At 35.7% G+C, this 22464-nt stretch overlaps 2 protein-coding genes, 1 long non-coding RNA gene and 1 other non-coding gene across 15 annotated transcripts; 3 read left to right on the forward strand and 1 right to left on the reverse strand.

The window, feature by feature from the left end:
- The first annotated feature begins 444 nt into the window (after positions 1-444).
- Positions 445-2865, forward strand: LOC107960412 (glucan endo-1,3-beta-glucosidase 7). 2 transcript variants are annotated; one of them, XM_016896754.2, is made up of 5 exons: positions 445-686; positions 987-1651; positions 1753-2088; positions 2185-2497; positions 2586-2865. In XM_016896754.2, the coding sequence occupies exons 1-5, from the start codon at positions 620-622 to the stop codon at positions 2621-2623; spliced, it is 1419 nt and encodes a 472-aa protein (XP_016752243.2). In that variant the 5' UTR covers positions 445-619; the 3' UTR covers positions 2624-2865. The 2 variants fall into 2 exon arrangements, with proteins under 2 accessions (XP_016752243.2, XP_040969781.1); XM_041113847.1 differs by having other exon boundaries at positions 460-686; positions 2185-2865.
- Positions 2866-14140: 11275 nt separating this feature from the next.
- Positions 14141-14212, forward strand: TRNAE-UUC (transfer RNA glutamic acid (anticodon UUC)). Its single transcript has one exon. It is a non-coding gene; the product is annotated as a tRNA-Glu (tRNA).
- A 164-nt stretch (positions 14213-14376) lies between these two features.
- Positions 14377-19079, forward strand: LOC107960410 (uncharacterized). 11 transcript variants are annotated; one of them, XR_005927189.1, is made up of 10 exons: positions 14377-14741; positions 14830-14878; positions 15052-15150; positions 15286-15381; positions 15500-15883; positions 17132-17207; positions 17331-17444; positions 18012-18074; positions 18182-18236; positions 18379-19079. It is a non-coding gene; the product is annotated as an uncharacterized lncRNA (long non-coding RNA). The 11 variants fall into 11 exon arrangements; XR_005927191.1 differs by having other exon boundaries at positions 14379-14878; positions 15484-15542; positions 15811-15883; XR_005927185.1 differs by having other exon boundaries at positions 14380-14741; positions 15052-15381; positions 15500-15542; positions 15811-15883.
- On the reverse strand, positions 18879-20087 carry LOC107960408 (deoxyuridine 5'-triphosphate nucleotidohydrolase). Its single transcript, XM_016896752.2, has 3 exons — positions 19709-20087; positions 19526-19617; positions 18879-19401 (listed from the first exon to the last, which is right to left on the reverse strand). The coding sequence occupies exons 1-3, from the start codon at positions 20059-20061 to the stop codon at positions 19157-19159; spliced, it is 690 nt and encodes a 229-aa protein (XP_016752241.1). The 5' UTR covers positions 20062-20087; the 3' UTR covers positions 18879-19156.
- Positions 20088-22464: the final 2377 nt, after the last annotated feature.

Raw genomic sequence — 22464 nt, forward strand, 5'->3', positions numbered from 1 at the left:
TATAAAAGTATAAATATACAATCAATGAATGCAATAAAATATAAATATTAAAATATAATATAAGTAACAAGAACGTGTGATAAATATAATATTTTACTTATATATTCAAAATTCATCAAATACATCGTTCAAAAATGTATAATTATTTTTAGTTTCTTTTTAAAAACTAAAACATCCTCGTATAAATATTTTAAAATAATTGGAATCCAAAATATTCTAATATATGTAATATAAAAATAGATTTCACCTTCAAAATTTTGTTACAAATTTAAAATTATATAATTATAATATAAAATTATATTAAAATTTAGCACTTAACAAAAATTGTAATCAATGAATTTACTCATACGTGATATGTTTCCTACGTGATGTTCGCCACGTCTACCAATTCAGAACTCATTTGATTGTAAAGAATTACACGTGGGCCCTTAAACACGTGATACTAATTTCGAAGTTTTTATCCTTTTCTTTCTCAAATCCTTTTCCCACCGAAAGTTCTCTTTTACGATTATACCCTTCTTCCCTTCCCGTTGCTTGTTTATTTATCGCTCCGATACTTTCACGAATGAATGATATCAGACTTTGTAACGTGCAAAACTGAGAGATCATCCCTTCAGTTATGTCTGCGCTTCATTTTACTGTAACTTTCCTCCTTCTGACTCTGTTACTGGAAGTAAATAAAGCAAGTAAGTTTCTTCATTCCTTTCTTCCAGGGTTTAATCCAAGTATCTGAGATTAATTGTAAGGTAAAATGTAGGATTAACCTTCTTTTTTCCTTTGTTTTTTTTTTCAATATTTTAAAATATAACTTTTTTATCTTGTTTATGCAAACTTTTCTTTGAACATCGTATATGTAAAAAACCAGTTCATTCCTTTGTTTTCGCTTCTAAGACATCGTTGAACAGTGGAAACAGTTCACTTTACTACATGTAAGGGGAAATTTGTATTCCCGAGAGAAGTTTAACAGGATACGCCTTTATTTGCAGAATCCCAATCATTTATTGGCGTAAATTATGGACAACATGCTGACAATCTACCATCACCGGCAGCCACGGCAAAGCTTCTCCAATCCACTTCAATCCAAAAGGTCCGACTGTACGGGTCCGACGCCGCAATGATCAAGGCGCTAGCCAACACCGGAATTGGCATCGTCATCGGCACGGCCAACGGTGACATCCCTGCCTTGGCCTCCGACCCGAATTTTGCCAAAAACTGGGTGGATACAAACGTAGTTGCTTATTATCCAGCCAGTAAAATCATCCTGATTAACGTTGGCAACGAGGTCATCATGTCGGGTGATAACAATTTGATATCTCAGTTGTTGCCCGCCATGCAAAATGTCAAGAATGCCCTCGATGCGGCTTCGTTGGGGGATAAGGTGAAGGTCTCGACGGTGCATTCAATGACTCTGTTGAAACAGTCTGAGCCGCCATCTTCTGGGAGCTTCGACCCGGCTTATGGAGACATGTTGAAGGGAGTCTTAGCATTTAACAATGCTACCGCTTCACCTTTTGCCATTAACCCGTACCCTTTCTTCGCTTACCGGAGCGATCCAAGGCCTGAAACGCTGGCGTTCTGCTTGTTCCAACCCAATTCGGGGCGTTTGGATGGCAACACGAAAATCAATTACATGAACATGTTCGACGCTCAGGTAGTCCCATACTCCCATGCATGTAATATGAACATGTTTTATAATTCCCAATTAAAATGATTCTTTTCGTTTAATTTAATGGATTTTTTACTTATACACAGGTGGACGCTGTTCGTGCAGCATTGGATGCCATGGGGTTTAAGAACGTCGAAATCGTGGTTGCCGAGACAGGTTGGCCGTACAAAGGAGACAGCGATGAAGTAGGAGCAAGCATTGAGAACGCCAAGGCTTACAATGGAAACTTGATTGCGCACCTTCGGTCAATGGTGGGGACTCCATTGATGCCGGGGAAATCGGTCGACACATATTTATTTGCTCTCTACGATGAGAACTTGAAATCCGGACCAACTTCCGAAAGATCTTTCGGGCTTTACCAATCCGCCGATCTCACCATGACTTATGACGTTGGCCTCTCAAAGAGTAGCAGCCAGGCCCAGGTGAGAAAACCGCGACGGCTATTACTCAACAGCTCTCATCTTCATAGAGTTAATAATTGGCAGTGAATCTTATCTTTGTTTATTTTTCTCCCCAAGACTCCGGCAAGTCCCGCAACAGAGAAGACACCAGCGACGCCGTCAGCAGTGGCACCATCGCCGGAGCCAAAGAAAGCATCTTGGTGTGTTCCAAAGAAAGATGTTACAGATTCCGAATTGCAGGCAAGTTTGGATTATGCTTGTGCACATGGCATAGATTGTAGTCCAATCCAACCGGGAGGGTCTTGTTTCGAGCCAAATACACTATCAGCACATGCAGCATATGCGATGAATCTCTATTATCAAAGTTCTGGCCGGGATCCATCGAGCTGTGATTTCTCACAAGCAGCCATGCTTTCTTCTAGCAACCCAAGTACAAATTTCTTAAAGTGGACCTCTGCTTTTTACTGTATGAATACAATTGTTAATCTCATTTTATATGAATATTTGGCACTTTACAGGCTATAATGGTTGCACTTTCCCTGGTGGGAGTACATGAAAAAGGAGAGTAGTAAGTCGGGCAGATGAATGAAGGGCAGTGGGGGGCAACTTTTGTTGTTCTTTATTTTCATCAACTTTCAGTAATGGTATTGAGTGATTGGCACTTCTTCAAGTGCGAAAAAGATGAAAGAAATGCTTACCTTTTTTAATTTAGAAATTAGGAGCTCATGTCTTGTTGCATTATATATATATGGATGTATGTATGCATGTATTTGCAAAGGATTTAAGAATTGAGGCAAATTATTGTCCTACTTCAAAATAGGAAGTGCTGTCTTTTTATAAAGGCACATTGAAGATGACTTTTAAGTAATTCAACCGTCGGTTTTCTCAGAAACTGGAGCAAGCAATGGTAACTTTTAACGTTGTCATTAAAATCTTCGAAAAAGAAAATGTAATTGCAGAAGAGTAAATAATCGTGATAAATTGCGTTCTTGAAGAGTATATTGTCACTACTTCAACTACGTACATCGTTAAGTGAAATTAAAATGTTGGAAGTATTTGGAACAACTGAACAAGCTTAGTCAAACCCACCATTTCTTTTAAAGAAAAAAAAAGAGAAGCAAACCACAAGGTATTTTAAATATTAGGACCTAATACGGATTATTTAGAAATTTTGTGATAAATTTATTTAGTAAATAAAAATAAAAATTTTATCATTATATTTTAATTATTTTTATTTATTAATTAATTTATAAATAAATATATAATTGTTTTTCTTTGTAGTTATTTTTATATATGTAATCTAGGCAAGCAAAAAAAAAGTTTATTTATAAATTTTAATTTTAATTTATTTATTTATAAATAAATATATTTGTATATAATTAAGTTATTTTCTAATTAATTTTGTATAAATGAAGGGGAAAAATCAAGAATATCTTATGACTTTAAACTTCATAGAGATTACAATCCATTTATATGTTACATTTTAATTTAATATTATGCTTTATTTTTTTATTGTTTGGAAGTTATTTTTTTAACTTTTAATTTCGTATAAGTTATAAAAAATTAATTTTATATAAACATAACAGTTTTTTAATGATAATTTTATTTTTCTTCCATTTTCAACTTTGTCTTTATATAAATATCGAAATTCATTCCTTATCATCTATGAGAACTATGGTTTCCTAAAAAAAAAAAAAAGGAAAGACAAATCGATGCTTAAAATTTTGACAATTTTTTTATGAGATTTTCACCACAAAAAATGTTCACTCGAAGGTTTATTGTCAATCTTAGTTTAATATGAATTATACTTCTACCATGATTGTTTTTCAATATTTTATGATTTGTTTAAAATTTTAAAAGCCTCAACATATAGCATGCTAGCTTATATCAAATTGTTCCTTCACTCATATATATATATCATACTTTTATTTTATTTACTTCAAAATAAAAAAAAATTTACTCTTTAGATTTCTATTTAACTCTTTTATATCATTTTAAAGGTTACTACGAGTATGAAGTTTAAAAAATTTAACTTCTCAATAAACTTATAGTTTCTTACCTTTTTCTTTATATGATTAATAGTGAATTCACATATGTGGTTTTATATCGGGATGTGACATTTAGATTTTTTATTTTTTTAAATTTAAATATAAAATATTGATATATCGACATAAGAGTATGTTCTTCAATTAGTCTTATCTATTTAATGTATATTTATATATTTTTTAAGAAAAATCTCTCATTATAGTAATTTATTTATTTATATGCTAAATAGTTTAATATAAAAAGCAATGAATTTAGGTTTTTTAATATATTTATTGCTTTTGCTTCTATTGGATGAGGATTATATTTTAAGTATTTATTTTATTTTTTTGGAAGATAGAATTACTTTTTGGGTAACTTACTTATATATTATTATCAATCATATTATACTTATTTTAGATAAAAATGTCAAATATATATATATAACGTCTATGTAACTATAGCTTCAATTTGCATATTTTCATGACATTTTCAGAAACTTGAAATCTAACCTTTTGAATTATCAAATTTCATATAATTAGATAATAATTTCTATAAAAATATAATAACTTACTCTATACAAAACTTATGTTTAAAACTTGAGTATTTTATAATTAAAAAAATTAAATTTATTTTTAAAAAATTATTTTTATTTTGATTTCGACTTGATTTATTTTTAAAAATAATTTTGGCGTGAATATATTAATTAAATATTAAATAGATGGAGATATAATCATAAATTCCGCTTTGAAACATGTACATTTAATTTTATTATAAATTATATTATAAAATTATTATATATTAATTATTTTTATTAATCTATTTAGACATTACAATTATCAAAAGTATTTAAATTACCTTTTTATTATTTAGTTAAGTATATTTAAAACCCTTCCTATTTGAGTTTTAGTTCATTGTTACAATTTATTTATAATTTACTGCATCAAAATTTTCTAAAATACTTAAATATTTTGTAATTTTTTCTAAGTGCTTTGAAACCGATAGAAAAATAAATAATTTTTAAAAGCTTTTTAATGACTTTTAAACTTTTTTAATGTGCTTTTTCGATGCAATTTCTTTTCTCTTTTTTTTTCTCAGCTAATTATTGAATGTGACAATTGGTTAAAATAGACTATCAAATCCATCAAGCCACGACAAAGAAAAAGGGTAAAAAAGCAATTTAGTAGCAGTATCCATACTAAAATAAAACCAACTAAAAAATAAATAAATCCAACAATAATAGAACCTCGAACTAATTTTATCTCAGCTTAAATTATCGAGCCATTAACAATGAGTAATTATCTAATATAAAAATTAAAAATAAATATAATATTAATAAATTATTAACCTAAAATTTTAAACACCTAAAATAAAACATTGATATATATAACATATTCCATATATATTAAGAATAGTTTCTGTTATTGCATAATCTCTTGTAAATAGATTCAGTTTTCGGTACTCTCAATTTATCGTGCTGAAAAGGTAAAGTTTGGGGTTGGGATGTTGTTCATCTTTTGGTATTATCAAGGACATGTAATTCCATGTGATTTCATTGGTCTTGTAAACGTATAATCCGGTCTGTTTCTGTACTGATTACTAACCCGAAGATCATATATTTCGTTGTTTGTATTGCATCTTTAACTCAATATTGTCATCATCATCATCATTATGTTGGCAGATGAAGTACCCATTATTATGTCACCAGGTTTGTTGGGAAGAAACCGAACAACCGAAACAAAGCGAAAGCACAACCGGTGTTCTTTCTCTCCTTATAACTCCTGTCAAAAATTATGGCAAGCACAATAGCACAAGATATGTTCTCTAGCAACCTTAATCAACCACAAATCAACTAATGCAACCACAACAAAAAATAAATAGAGACAATTCTTCAGTGTAGCATTCTTTAAACCCGAAAGTTGATTCTTCTTCGCTAAACAACTAAGCCCCTTCTCACTCATGTGACTGAGTCGTTTATGCCACAACTCAGTTGAGTTGTCATTCAGTGTCACATTCACCGTCTCTCGAGAAGTCAAAGCTTGCATCAAGTACAAATTTGAGCTCTTCTTTCCTCGAGCCACAACCAAGGAGCCTTTAGTCAGCTTCCACTGCCCTTCACTGAAGGTGTTACAGAATCCCTCATCATCAAGTTTTCCTGCAGAAATCAAATTCAAACGGACATCCGGTGCATGTCTGACATCCTTGAGAGTTAACTTTGTTCCATTGTTACTTACCAAGCTAACATCTCCCATACCAATAACCGAAACCAAACCATCATTACCCATCTTCAATACCCCAAAATCACCAGGAGTATAAGATGTGAAGAATTCCTTCCTCGACGTGACATGAAGTGATGCACCAGTATCAATCACCCAACTAGTCTCGTCGCATGCTAGGTTGACCAAATTCTGATCACAAATAACTAACAAATCTTCACGAGTAACAGTAGCAACACGCTCGAATTTTTCATCGTCATTCCGGTCGTGTTTATCACCACCACTTTTGTTCTCTTTCTTCCACTTGAAGCAATATTTCTTGATATGGCCTTTCTTACCACAATGATGACACTCAAGATTCTTGTATCTCGATCTTGACTTGCTTCGGCTTTTATCTCTACCCTTTCCATCTTTGTCTCTGTTTCTCCCCCTGTTCTCGATAACCAACACCTCGGACTGTGATGTAGAACCCTGAGATCTTCTTCTAACCTCTTCATTCAACACACCACTCTTAGCCAAATCCAAAGTAATAATACCCTGTGGGGCAGAATTAATGAGTGAGACTCGAAAGGTCTCCCAAGAGTCTGGTAGAGTAGCAAGCAACCAAAGTCCTAAAATCTCGTCATCAAATTTGACACCCATACCAAGCAACTGATTCATCATACTCTGAAATTCACTAACATGGTCAGCTATAGACATTCCTTCTTTATATTTCAGCGCCATCATTTTCTTCAGCAAAAATAACTTGTTATTGCCCGACCTCGAAGCATACAAGCTTTCAAGCTTCTCCCACAATGTTCGAGCATGTGTCTCCTGATCAATGTGATTGTAAACATTTTCTTCAACAAATTGCCGAATAAAGCCACACACTTGTTGATGCTCAAATTCCCATTCTTCATCACTTTTCGAATCGGGTTTTTGAGTAGTAAAGACCGGAAGATGCAAAGCCTTCACAAACAACAAGTCCTTCATTTTATTCCGCCAAAGTTGATAATTTGTGCCATTCAACATAATCATCTTGCTCGTATTAATTTCCATAATTATCTGACACAATAACCAAGCTCTGATACCAGTTTGTTGGGAAGAAACCGAACAACCGAAACAAACCGAAAGCACAACCGGTGTTCTTTCTCTCCTTATAACTCCTGTCAAAAATTATGGCAAGCACAATAGCACAAGATATGTTCTCTAGCAACCTTAATCAACCACAAATCAACTAATGCAACCACAACAAAAAATAAATAGAGACACCGATATTTTTACGTGGAAAACCCCTTTAAATCAAGGGTAAAAAACCACGGGACTTTAGAGTCCGATAAAGAGCTCCATTATCATCAAATGTTCAACTACAAGATCACAATATCAAGCCTACAACAAGCATTCAACTCCGACAAGGCTAACAACATGTAATCTTTAGCAAAAAAGAGAAAAATGAGAGAACATCACCAAAAACGTAGCTGCTGAAAATGGGTATTTCCGACGCTACAAGACTCGGATGAAAAATCCGACCGTACAAAGTCAAGAACACCTTATCGCCTAGCTGCTGTCCAAAAATCAGCTCAATCGAACCACGGATGAACCTTCGATCGAAGAGTTGATCACTGCTGCACCAAACTTGAAAAACTGAAATTTTCTTCTCTCTTTCTCTCTGTTTTAATTTGAGATTTTTTTTTTTGCTCTCTACTAAATTTTCTGCCCAATACCCGTTAAAAACCCCATAATGGCTTTTGACAAAACATTATGGCAGAAACTATGGGTTTCCCACATAGTGGGACCCATACCCAACAAATCTCCCCCTCCAACTATGTGGGGAATGCCTCCATGCCGGAGGTCAAACAACATGCTTCAAACTTTCCTCTTGGTAAGGCCTTCGTCAACATATCAGCACCATTATCATTAGTGTGTATCTTCTCAAGCTCTAACAGCTTAGCTTCAAGAACATCTCGTATCCAATGGTACCTCACATCAATATGCTTAGATCTAGCATGAAAAGTTGAGTTCTTACCAAGATGAATAGCACTCTGGCTATCACAGTACAGGACATACTTCTCCTGAGTAAAACCAAGCTCATGCACAAACTTCTTCATCCAAAGCATCTCCTTACACGCTTCGGTTGCTGCAATGAACTCTGATTCGGTGGTGGACAATGCAACACACTTTTGCAGTCTCGATTGCCATGCCACAGCTCCCCCTGCATAAGTGATTAAGTAACCTGAAGTAGATCTCCTCGAGTCAATGTCTCCGGCCATGTCTGAATCTGTATACCCAACAAGAACAGGTTTCTCATTGCCGAAACAAAGTTTCATGTTGGAAGTGCCACGAAGATATCTCATAATCCACTTCACTGCATTCCAATGCTCTCTGCCTGGATTAGAAAGAAACCGACTAACTGTACCAACGGCATAAGCCAAGTCTGGTCTCGTGCAAACCATTGCGTACATCAAACTACCCACGGCTGAAGAGTAAGGAATTTTCTGCATCTCTTCCTTCTCCTTTTCTGTGGAAGGACTATGCTTAACACTCAATCTAAAGTGCATAGCAAATGGAGTATTCACCGCTTTAGCTTTGTCCATACTAAACCTTTGAAGTACTTTCTCAATGTACCTCTCTTGTGATAACCATAATTTCTTGGCCTTTCTATCACGTGTCAGTCTTATGCCAAGAATTTGCTTTGCTAGCCCCAAATCCTTCATTGCAAAGGATTTACTCAACTCTTGTTTCAACTTCTCAATTCTAGAAGCATTCTGACCAACAATAAGCATATCATCAACATAGAGCAAAAGAATAATAAAATCATCACCAGAGAATCTCTTAACAAACACACAATGATCAGAAGTAGTCTTCTTGTAGCCTTGCTCCCCCATAACAGACTCAAACTTCTTGTACCATTGCCTTGGAGCTTGCTTCAAACCATACAAGCTCTTCTTCAATCTGCACACATAGTCCTCTTTCCCTTGTGCAACAAAACCCTCTGGCTGCTCCATGTAAAGCTCTTCTTCCAAGTCACCATGAAGAAAAGCAGTTTTCACATCCATTTGTTCAACCTCTAGGTCATAACAAGCTGCCAAACTCAGTATAGTTCTGATAGAGGACATCTTCACAACCGGAGAAAATATTTCTTCAAAATCAACCCCCTTTTTCTGAGTATAACCCTTGACGACCAATCTAGCTTTGTATCGTGGAGATGAAGACTTCTCTTCTTGCTTCAACCTGTAAACCCACCGATTCTTCAAAGCTCTTTTGCCCTTAGGCAGTTTCACCAATTCAAAAGTATGGTTCTCATGCAATGATTGAAGTTCGCCTTTCATCGCTTCAACCCACTGATCTTTGCATTCACTCTCCATAGCCTCTTCATAACATTCAGGTTCTCCCCCGTCAGTCAAAAGAACATATTCATCAGGAGAATACCTGACAGAAGATCGTCGATCTCTGGAAGACCTTCAAAGTGGAACTGCTGGTGGAGCTATAGGTGCTTGTTGTTGATCATTCACAACATCATCCATGGGAGTATCAAAGTCACCTATAGTCTGATGGTCACCACTAACATCACCATGCACATCATCCTGGATAGGATCTGGTGAAGAGTCTAGGGGAACCGGATTCACATCGATCAAGTCACCACTACCTTGTGAATCCACTTTCTCCGTCTTATCAATGTCATCAATGGTCTGATCCTCAATGAAGACAACATCTCTGCTTCTCACGAGTTTCTTCTGAACTGGATCATAGAGTCTATAACCAAACTCACCATCTAGACCATAACCAATAAAAATGCATTGTCGAGCCTTGGCATCCAACTTGGATCTTTCATCCTTTGGAACATGAACAAATGCTTTACAACCGAACACACGTAGGTGATCATATGACACGTCTTTACCAAACCAAACTCTATCTGGCACATCACCTTTCAAAGGAACACTAGGAGACAGATTTATCACATGTGTCACTGTATTCAAAGCTTCAGCCCAAAACGATCTTGGTAACTTTGCATCTGACAACAAACATCTGACTCTCTCAATCAATGTTCGGTTCATTCTTTCAGCTAACCCATTTAACTGTGGAGTCTTTGGTGGTGTTCTCTGATGTCTGATTCCCTGTCGCAGACAATACTCATGAAACGACCCTGTGTACTCGCCACCATTATCAGTACGAATGCACTTCAACTTCTTCCCAGTTTCCCTTTCAACTGATGCTTGAAACTGTTTAAACACCTCAAAGACTTGATTTTTAGACTTCAAAGTGTAAACCCATAGCTTTCTTGAACAATCATCAATGAAAGTCACAAAGTAAAGTGCACCACCATGTGATCTTACTTTTATCGGACCACAAACATCTGAATGGACCAACTCTAGCAACTCTGATTTCCTATGAGGAGGATGGCTTCTAAATGAAACTCTTTTCTGCTTTCCTGCTAGACAATGAGCACAATTCTTCAGTGTAGCATTCTTTAAACCCGAAAGTTGATTCTTCTTCGCTAAACAACTAAGCCCCTTCTCACTCATGTGACTGAGTCGTTTATGCCACAACTCAGTTGAGTTGTCATTCAGTGTCACATTCACCGTCTCTCGAGAAGTCAAAGCTTGCATCAAGTACAAATTTGAGCTCTTCTTTCCTCGAGCCACAACCAAGGAGCCTTTAGTCAGCTTCCACTGCCCTTCACTGAAGGTGTTACAGAATCCCTCATCATCAAGTTTTCCTGCAGAAATCAAATTCAAACGGACATCCGGTGCATGTCTGACATCCTTGAGAGTTAACTTTGTTCCATTGTTACTTACCAAGCTAACATCTCCCATACCAATAACCGAAACCAAACCATCATTACCCATCTTCAATACCCCAAAATCACCAGGAGTATAAGATGTGAAGAATTCCTTCCTCGACGTGACATGAAGTGATGCACCAATATCAATCACCCAACTAGTCTCGTCGCATGCTAGGTTGACCAAATTCTGATCACAAATAACTAACAAATCTTCACGAGTAACAGTAGCAACACGCTCGAATTTTTCATCGTCATTCCGGTCGTGTTTATCACCACCACTTTTGTTCTCTTTCTTCCACTTGAAGCAATATTTCTTGATATGGCCTTTCTTACCACAATGATGACACTCAAGATTCTTGTATCTCGATCTTGACTTGCTTCGGCTTTTATCTCTACCCTTTCCATCTTTGTCTCTGTTTCTCCCCCTGTTCTCGATAACCAACACCTCGGACTGTGATGTAGAACCCTGAGATCTTCTTCTAACCTCTTCATTCAACACACCACTCTTAGCCAAATCCAAAGTAATAATACCCTATGGGGCAGAATTAATGAGTGAGACTCGAAAGGTCTCCCAAGAGTCTGGTAGAGTAGCAAGCAACCAAAGTCCTAAAATCTCGTCATCAAATTTGACACCCATACCAAGCAACTGATTCATCATACTCTGAAATTCACTAACATGGTCAGCTATAGACATTCCTTCTTTATATTTCAGCGCCATCATTTTCTTCAGCAAAATAACTTGTTATTGCCCGACCTCGAAGCATACAAGCTTTCAAGCTTCTCCCACAATGTTCGAGCATGTGTCTCCTGATCAATGTGATTGTAAACATTTTCTTCAACAAATTGCCGAATAAAGCCACACACTTGTTGATGCTCAAATTCCCATTCTTCATCACTTTTCGAATCGGGTTTTTGAGTAGTAAAGACCGGAAGATGCAAAGCCTTCACAAACAACAAGTCCTTCATTTTATTCCGCCAAAGTTGATAATTTGTGCCATTCAACATAATCATCTTGCTCGTATTAATTTCCATAATTATCTGACACAATAACCAAGCTCTGGTACCAGTTTGTTGGGAAGAAACCGAACAACCGAAACAAACCGAAAGCACAACCGGTGTTCTTTCTCTCCTTATAACTCCTGTCAAAAATTATGGCAAGCACAATAGCACAAGATATGTTCTCTAGCAACCTTAATCAACCACAAATCAACTAATGCAACCACAACAAAAAATAAATAGAGACACCGATATTTTTACGTGGAAAACCCCTTTAAATCAAGGGTAAAAAACCACGGGACTTTAGAGTCCGATAAAGAGCTCCACTATCATCAAATGTTCAACTACAAGATCACAATATCAAGCCTACAACAAGCATTCAACTCCGACAAGGCTAACAACATGTAATCTTTAGCAAAAGAGAGAAAAATGAGAGAACATCACCAAAAACGTAGCTGCTGAAAATGGGTATTTCCGACGCTACAAGACTCGGATGAAAAATCCGACCGTACAAAGTCAAGAACACCTTATCGCCTAGCTGCTGTCCAAAAATCAGCTCAATCGAACCACGGATGAACCTTCGATCGAAGAGTTGATCACTGCTGCACCAAACTTGAAAAACTGAAATTTTCTTCTCTCTTTCTCTCTGTTTTAATTTGAGATTTTTTTTTTTTTTGCTCTCTACCAAATTTTCTGCCCAATACCCGTTAAAAACCCCATAATGGCTTTTGACAAAACATTATGGCAGAAACTATGGGTTTCCCACATAGTGGGACCCATACCCAACAAGGTTTTCATGAATTGTTGCCTAAGTCATCCTTAAAAACATTGATTTACTGAAGACAGCAGAGCAGTTGCTGAAGGAGATCAATGTTCCACCGCATCTTATCTGCATAAGGTGACTTTCAGCTTTTGTACCAAGCTCTAGTTCATGATAGGATTAATGGCCTAGCTGTTATTATCTTCCTTAGACATTCGCTGGAAATCGGCCTTCTCCAAGTCTTTTGCTACGATCTCTTAGTGCGTATGATATTGGGCAGGTGAGCAGCTTCTTTGCTTTAAATTTGATTTAATGAAGCATTTTGCATATAGCGGCCGGGTATAACCGTTGAGGGATTCATTATTATTCATTTAGCGTTAGTCACTACTACGGTATGCCTTCTGGCTTTACTCTTCAAGTACAAGCACTTGATGCTAAAATGTGTTTCACATGTATGGTCTAACACAACAATTTCTTGGCTGCCCCAACTGTTGGCGAGCTATGAACATAGAACTGCCATGGAAGGTTCTATTTGGGGAGTTGAGTTGGGGAAGGTATGTGCCCACGGAGAACATTCCGTCATGTTCTTTACGTACAATCATACGATTCTAACTTCCAAGATGCAAATTTTTGCTGAATGTTTCCGTATGATTATTCTCCATCTTAATCTAAAATATCTGTTTAATATCTAAAAATGCAGTCACTAGCTTCTCAAGTCCGAAAGCAGCTTCATGCATCACAAAACAAAAGATGAACTTGTCTAGGGCTTTAATGCCAGTACTACCACGTTGTTAAGCAGATATCTAGAGGTAAGAAAATTATTACCACCTTGAACTGATTTTTTTTTCCTTCTAAAATTGCTAAAAACTTCTGTGAAGGACCAGAATCTATACATATCACTCCTTTTAGAAACAAAATGTTGACATAAATCACGTCACGACATCGGGATAATAGATTAAAAACAAGGTTGATTATCACATGAAATAGTGAAATATACTGTAAGAAAAGAAAATTTCTTAGTATCAGATACAAGCTGTAAAAAAGCTTGTGGGATAAGGATTTTAATAAAATGATATGTTATAAATTTTCTTCACAGGCAAGTTCTGATAGTCTAGCTGACCCACCATGGCAAGAAGATTACCAAGTTGGTCCTTATGCAAATGTCATGGGTTGCTGATTAAAACTCGCGACAAAACCCATCTATTTGAAGAAACCTAATTCCATGATTAAATGATTCACCTATTGAAAGATTGACTTTATCTTAAAATAAAATACTTATAAGTAATTTAAAACTAATTTGGTGCCACCGGCTCACATTCCGTTGTCGTCCAGCGGTTAGGATGTCTGGCTTTCACCCAGGAGACCCGGGTTCGATTCCCGGCAACGTAATTAGGTTTTTTTATCTTTTTCCAGGCACGCACGGGTGTCGTTTTGCCTAACTCTTTTTGTAATTCAGAAAACTGGTCGGGCTTGGGGCTTTGGTAATTGACAATGAGTCCTTTCCAGCACACGGTGTCGTTTGTGCCTAATTAACCACTCTAATTTACCATACTCAGTCATTGAAGGACTTGAATTTAACTTCTTCAGTCACTTTCTAGGCTCTGGCCAAACTTACAGCTCAAATAGCAACAAAAAAATTATTTCTTTCTTTTGGAGTTTTACAGACTCATATCGAGGATATTGATAGTACCCATCTCCGTGATTTGATGAACGACAAAGAATGATGCCAATCGATGAACGCTCATTATTTCCTCTGATTCGATATCTGCACAAAAGCCTTACAGGTTCGAAAAAGAAATGATGAAATATTTCACTATTAATATGCATGTTCCTATAGTGAGTTCGATGGAATGCTTTTGGACTATTCAAGACAATGTGCCACTCTTGACATCATGGATAAACTCTATAAATAGTTGAGGTGAATTAGGATTAATTATTGTTTCTGGGATTATGGATTTAAATTGGGATAGCTTTCGATTTTTGTTTAAATCTTTCCACCTCTTTAGGATGCTTCTCTGAAAACAACAAATTAAGTGAATGTTCAGCGGCGAGCATGTAAGTTTCAACTTTCTCTTTATACATCATTTCTTGTAAAAGAAAAAAGAAAGATTAGTTTTGATGCTTTGTTGTGAAAGTTAGTGATGTTGAAATAATTGTTGAATATAATTTAATGGCTATTCTTTTTTAGTGTATTAGACTTTGCATCGTGTTTTGCTGGTACCTTTCAGATAAATAGAAGAGAGAATAGGTCAGTTCTTCATGTTGCTGTCCCGGCACCGTGGGATGCTGTTATGTTCGCGATGGAAAGCATGTGGTGCCAGATGTTTGTAATGTTCTGGATAAGATCATGGATTTTTCAGAGAAAGTTCTCAGTAGCTCCTCCTGAGGAGCTTCCTGTTTTCTTAAACATCTAGTCGAATATGTTGTTCCTCAATTGCTGATATGCAGGTAAATGTTGGCAGGTTGGAGCTACCGAAAACCACCGAAGGATATGCTTGCAATTGGTATTGATGCCAGTTTCTTAGGTCCTTTATTTGTTCATTTGGCTCTCCAAACAGGTGCGGGTGCACTTTGTTATTAATTGTGTACTGTTGTTGGTCTTTTTACTTGTAACCCATGAAGAAGGAAGCATAGCTGATGCATTTGGTTTTCTCTTTGAGTCTTGACGACTCACAGACCCTCAGGCTGTTGAATTTGCTAAAGGACGCCATCTATGTTTGTAAGTAGTTGTTTATTACTGCAACTGGTATGTTTTTTGTGTGTTCTTTGTTTCTTCCATTGGGTAATTAGTGTCAAAAAAGAAGAGATGGACCAACTTGATAAAGTGAAAATCTATTTTCTCATTTTGCTTGAATAGCCTATCGTTCAGAGCTTGTTTTCTTCACTTCTCATTAACTGCTAAAGCTCTTATAAATATTGCTTCATATAACATATGATATGGTACACTGGTATCTATACTATTCAGCTTATAAATGTTTCCTATGCAGCTTGTTAAAAAGTTTGGCATTGATCATAACGATGCTTTTGCATTCTGGGACTGGGTTAGTGGTCATTACAGTGGTAAGTTTTTATCAATATCTTTGGTTCCTGTTAAGGATTAATACCTTTTGTAGTAGAGCTGTGGAAGATAATTAACCATGAAGTAAATTCGATTCCCAAGCCGTGCACAATCTCAAGTTTACAGTATCAATATGCCTTGTATTTGTGCCAGTTAAAAACATTCTAACTACCTATTTCATCCTACTTAACCAATCCGGCTCAGTCAACTAAGTCGTATTGAATTGTCTGTTATTACCTTCTCTCCAAATCAAACAAATGCATGAATTCCATCCTATTCTCGGCAAGATGGATATAAGAGCCTTTCCTCTTAGTTTAACAGTCACCCATTGCAACTACTGCTGCAAACTCTCAACTGATTTTTTAATCTGGCCCCCTCCCGTACTGCTCCCAAGTATCTACACTCAAAAAACAGATGATCCTTTGTCTCCAGCTCCAAACCAAAAGAATTGCGCCTGGCATCAATATTTTGCCCTCTCCTTATAATTCTAACCTTAGTAGGCAGTCTGTTTTGAACAGCCAACCAAGACACCAAAGAAAGCTTTGGTATATGAAATGGGTACCAAAGCTTCATATACCAAAGCTGCCGAATACTGATTTTTATCAGCCCTGCCACTTATCACATTCCATATGTTGCCAACTATAAACTTTTGGCCGTGAAATATCCATGCACCTGTCTCTGTAGGTTAATGAACTGAGCTGCTAAGCTTCTCAACTTGAGCAGCGTCTTCCAACACCAACAGCTATTGGTGGATCTCTGCAACCGCATAAAAGGACTGCCCTTATTGTGGTTGTGCTGCATTCACTTTTCGAATTTCTATAACTTGTAAATTATGGTTTATAGTGTCCATTAGGAGTCCGTATCTGATAGGTGATGTTGATCTGTGCAATTTAAAGAGTATCTCACTGTTCTAAGGAAATAAATCACTTCAAATATAACAAACAGAACTTAAGGATGAAAATGTTCTTCAATTTTCATTTATGGAGTTCATTTATTATCGCAAAATTCAGTTTTACACGCTGTACTAAGAACTTGTTTATTTTACAGTTGTAAATACCATGACAACTAAGAGTGTGTGATTAGTTTTAAGTTTCAACTGAGCTCTTAAATCTCCAACTGCAGTAGTTCTTTTGGCAATTATTTCTTCATCTTTTTTACTTTGCCCCCTCTAAAAAAGTAATAATAATAATTTGCATGATTTTGGTATATACTTGAATATCTTGAATATATTTTGTGTTTTCTACTTCAAGGTTTTTAATGGGGACTTCAAGCATTGATCAACATTTCCGTTCAGCTCCTTTCAAGAATAATATATTATATATGCCTGTAAGTGCCTTAATATATATCAACTCCCACTGCAGTTGTGCGTCTTTGTTGCTCATAATATTAGCATAGAGCCATCTACCAAAGCTATTATGGGTTTACGGATTTGGCTGTAATCTAATACAGGAATTTAGATTGTGCGCCAATTGATGGTGTGCTGCTTCCTTACGAGGCTGGTGACAGGTGAAAGGCAAATCTGGAACAAATGGCTAACACAAGTTTTATCAACTAGTCAACCAGGTGAATTGTCTGTTGCATCTTGCATATGGTAGAAGAATATTAGGAGATTTGTGTTGCATATATAACATCTTAGACCACCTTGAAGGTGCTAAATTATATATTTGACCCTGGACCCGCAAAGCTATGGATCTCTGCCCATAGGAAAAATAAGATGCTTGTGCAAAAAATAAAGACCAGAAAGCTTTGTTGGAGACTGGCCAGATATGGCACATTATTGTTGTTAGTTACCATGACAAATTTAAAGAAGTACTAAATGTACTTGGAGAAATTGAATTGGTTTATTAAAAACTGCTTTTGAATGTTGTTCACCATAATATGGGTTTGAGAGTTCATTGTCTTAACTGCTCAAATCTTTACCTTTAGCTATGATGGAAAAAACGATTCTGCCACTGCATAACCTCATATTATAAATAGATTCAGCTTTTGGTACTCTCTAGTTATCATGCTGAAGTGGTAAAGTGCATGGGGTAGGGATGGCTGTTCAACTTTTGGTATTTGTAGAATCAAGCTGTCCTAAACTGCAAGGTCAAGCTATAAGCATTTTAAGTTCTCGTTTGACATTGCCAGGGACGTGTAATTCTATGTGATTTCATTGGTATTTCAAGAGCGGTTAAGCTGGGCCCCTTAATGGTATAATCCAATCTATTACTGTACCAATTACTAACTGGACCATGTACTTTGTTGTTTATATTGCGTCTTTTAACTCAAAGTAGTCATCATTATCATTATATTGGCAGGTCAAGTGGTGACTGGTGAGTGGTGAGTAATCATTGATGCCTCCCTTATGGGAAGGTATGTTTTATGCTTTTGTAGGTAGCAATTATCTGTCTTAACTATAGGGGCAATTTCACGTTTCAAGCAACTAAATCATTTTCTTTTCACAAACAGTTGCCTGAATTCTGTATGATTCTTAAAAACATTGATTTTACTGCAGACAGTAGAGAAATTGAGGAAGGGGAATGTTCCACAGCATCTTATTCCGCATAAGGTGACTCTTAGCTTTTGTCCCAAGCCTTTTAGTTCATAACAAGATTAATGCCCTAACCATTATTTTATTCCTTAGACATTCTCTAGATATGGACCTTCTCTGTCTTTTGCTTTCATCTCGTATGCTTACAATTTTGGGCAGGTGAGTAGCTTATTCTCTTAAATTTGACTTAACGAAGCATTCACTGAAGAGAGTAACACTGCACGTTTACTTAAAATGTTATAAAATTACCCATTGGATTTAATAAAATTATGACATCAGACGTCCAATAGCAGTTTCGAGTAAATACACAAAACTGTTAACCTGTTTTTTCCACTGTTTGACATTTTGAAGCTCATTTTTTAATGTTTTATGATTTTCTCAGCCACGCACGTTCTTATTGCAAAATGTGAAAAATAAGGGGGGAAAGATGAACTTGAAGCTCATGATCAACGGCACAGCAAATATATCATAGGCAATAAACCATATAAATCCACAAAATAGCACAGGTTGAACAGTAGTGCAAATATCCATGATAGAGCTCAGTTACTGCCGATTGCTGCTTAATATGCTACCATTGACCCATTCAGGGTTTCTTACAAGACAAAATAACCGATAAGCAAAACAAAGCAAAGCTTTGTTTCACCAGTAGGCAGTAGTCCCCCAAACTTAACCTTCTAAAACAACCCCTAATCCTAAACCTAACGCTAATCCATTATAACATTAGGGAAAAAAACCCAGAGATTTAAACGCCAGTGGATCCAAATCCCCCAGCACCTCTACTAGTAGAATCCAAATCATCAACTTCCAAAACATCAGGTGTCATGATCTTCTCAATGATCAACTGGGCAATTCTGTCACCCACTTTCACTTCAAAATCAACATCAGAATGGTTGAACAAAATCACCCCCAGGGGTCCCCTGTAATCAGCATCTATCACTCCAGCACCAACATCGATGGAATGCTTCCAAGCCAAACCAGACCTTGGCGCTACACATAAAATAAAATAAAATAAAAACAAACAAGCAAAGTACCCACATTTTCAATCAGCCAACGAAATCAAATCATAATGAATTAATGAAGGAAATAATATAGTAGAGCAATATATTCTTACCAACGCGGCCATATGTTCCTTCAGGGATAGCAATGCTTAGATCAGTGGGAATCAACGCTTTTCCTCTGGCTGGCACCTTGGTATCTGTTGCACTGTGCCATAATTTTTTTTAAAAAAAAAGCCCATCAAATTTGTTGCATATCGACTGCGATTTCCATTGTAGAGAATGGTTTGAGGAGTTACCTTGACAGATCGTAGCCAGCGGCGAGAGGAGAGCCTCTTGACGGCAACACAGCTTTTTCAGAAAGCTTTTTGACTTTCAAGAGGGAGGCTGGACATTGGGTAACTTCATGTACTCCATTTTGACCAAGTTTTGGGACTTTCGGGGATGGCTCTTTGATTTCAGGGCTGTTGTTAATCTGATCTGCTTGGGCCATCGTGAGAAGAGATCTTGGAAAGGTAGAGAAAACAGAGGGACGATTCCAACAGACTGGTTTGAAGACTAAAGATCGTGAAGCACAGCGATTATTGTTATATAAGAATAAAGCCGGGATTATAGGTACCCACGAACTGATGGCGCCAAGTGTTCCCGCCATTTCCAAGAGCGCCCACTCCTATCTGCCGCCCTGCTTAAATGCTCTCGGCTGGCAATCGCCTGCGGGCCATTCACGAAGCCCAAAACCGTGTGTGTGGGTAAAATCTTGGAAACCCAATGGCCCAACCCATTATTTAACGTTACCTTACTTTTTGAGGATTAGCCATTAGTGGGGCATTGGATTTGGAGGTCCTATTTAATCTTTTGCATATTTGCATTTCTTGGAAACGTGTGCCACTCGGATCTAAAGCTTCGGTTTTTGCGAGGTTAACCCTTTCTAGGGGTTCATCGGAATACAAGCTGAAGGCGTTTTCATTATTATTAGGGTTAAATATCAATTTGGCCCTACAACTGTAGTTCGGCTTGTTTTAACATTGTTGTTCAAAAGTATTGTTGAGATAAAAAAGCGTTTTTGGAACTATAATATTAAATAGGTAATTTTTAATGTTAGACTTAGAAGTACTTTTAAAAAATATTTTTGGACCTTCTAACTTTTTTTTGGCAAAAAATACTTTTAACAACAAACCATAATTTTGACTTTTATAAAATATTTTATATAATATTTATATTAAGTATATAATTACTTTCTATTGAAATTTATTTCAAATATATAATATTATATTTAAATTTTTATTTTGTTATATTTTAATATTTAAAATAGAATTTATATATTTTAATTAAATTTCTATAAATAATTAATATCAACTATTTAAAAAGATTTAAAATTTATATTTTATATATTAAAATATTAACAAAAAATTATAATAAATTATTTTTTATATTCTTATTAAAATATTATAATATTAATTAATTTAAATATTATTTAAATATATATTTGTTACTTTATAACACCATATCTAAAATAAATATTTTATTTCTCAAAAGTAATTTTTAATAACAATACTAAACATTTAAATATTAAACTAAACTTTTTTAAAAAATTTCTCAAAAACAATTTTCACAACATTTTTTATAAACAATTATCAAAACTAACAGATGTTGAGTAACATAGTCAATCCACTTTGTTTCTACAACCTTCCTCTTTGTTCAAAAGCACACTCCATGGTCAGGAATGGCCAATTAACTTGAAATTTAATGTCAATTTAGATTTTTGTAGAGTGCAATTAGTCGAGTAAATCAATAAGAAGATGGAGCTTTAATTCCGCTCTTCCAAGCAAAACTATAATATATTACGTGCCATTGTTTTATTTCTTCGCAATAACAAAGAGAAAAGCTGACGACTCAAGAAAGAAAAATGGGGAGCCAAATATGAAAAAAGTCGAGAAATGAAAGGGAGTAGAGAAGCCAAGCAATGCGAAGAGAAATTCCAAAATCCACCTCGGGTTCCTTTGATTTTTGAGGCTCAGAGCACCGTTCTCTACATTCAAACAGTCAAAAGCTCCCTTGAGCCAAGGAGAGGCCAAATATGATTTTATACTCCGATCCGACGTTGGAGGTGGCAGATCGAAGGCTTCTCTTGTGTTCAAGATATTGGAGTTATATTGACTTTGGAAGTGTTCTCTTCAAAAACTAAACTAAAACAAACAGAAAAAGGAGGACAGCTCTCATTTGATGGTGGCATTGGCCAAAGAAAGGTCGCTGGCAACGAGGAAGAAGCGGCGGCAACTATGGCTCTTAGAGGGATTGCTCTTTTGTTTAAAAGAAGATTTTGGCCTTTTATCGACCTCGAAAAAAGACTTTACTACTAAAAAATGTATATTTTTTTTAATCTATCCATAATTATAATAATCGATTTAACTCAAATAGTTTTCTGTTAAGTCAACAATAAAAACAACAACACCAATAATTTTCTTTTATGGTTTGTTGCCACTTATTAATGTAAAAATAAAACTTATAAAAAAATTAATAAGAATTTCTTTTTAATATTTTACTATATTTTTGTCCTCCCTTAAATATAAAGATTTTATTAATAGTCTATAAACGGAGTAGTGAAGTACTCATATAAATAAAACTTTTATTGGTCTTAACTAGAGGTGTGCATGGGCTGGGCTACCTGGCCCGGTCCGAAGGCCCGCTCGAAAAATAGAAGGGTTTGGGTAAAAATATAGGCCCGAAATATGGGTTTGGGCACAAAAACGAGGCCCGTTTAGAAAATGGGCCAGGCTCGGGTAAAAAAAATTTAGCCCGGACCCGGCCCGGCCCGAATTATATAATAAATATATATTTTATTTTTAATTATATTTATATTTTAATTTTAATTTTAATATAATCAATTTTTATTATATTTTTCAAATTGTGTATTGTTTTAAGAATTGTTTTAATATTTGTTTTAAATGTATTTGATTATTTAATATATTTTAAATTTTTTTATTTAATAAAATAAGTTAAAAAAATTTTAATATGGGCCGGGCTGGGCCGGGCTTGGGCTTAACAATTTTATTTC

The sequence above is a fragment of the Gossypium hirsutum genome, chromosome A05 (genome assembly GCF_007990345.1).
Source record: "Gossypium hirsutum isolate 1008001.06 chromosome A05, Gossypium_hirsutum_v2.1, whole genome shotgun sequence".
NCBI lineage: Eukaryota > Viridiplantae > Streptophyta > Magnoliopsida > Malvales > Malvaceae > Gossypium > Gossypium hirsutum.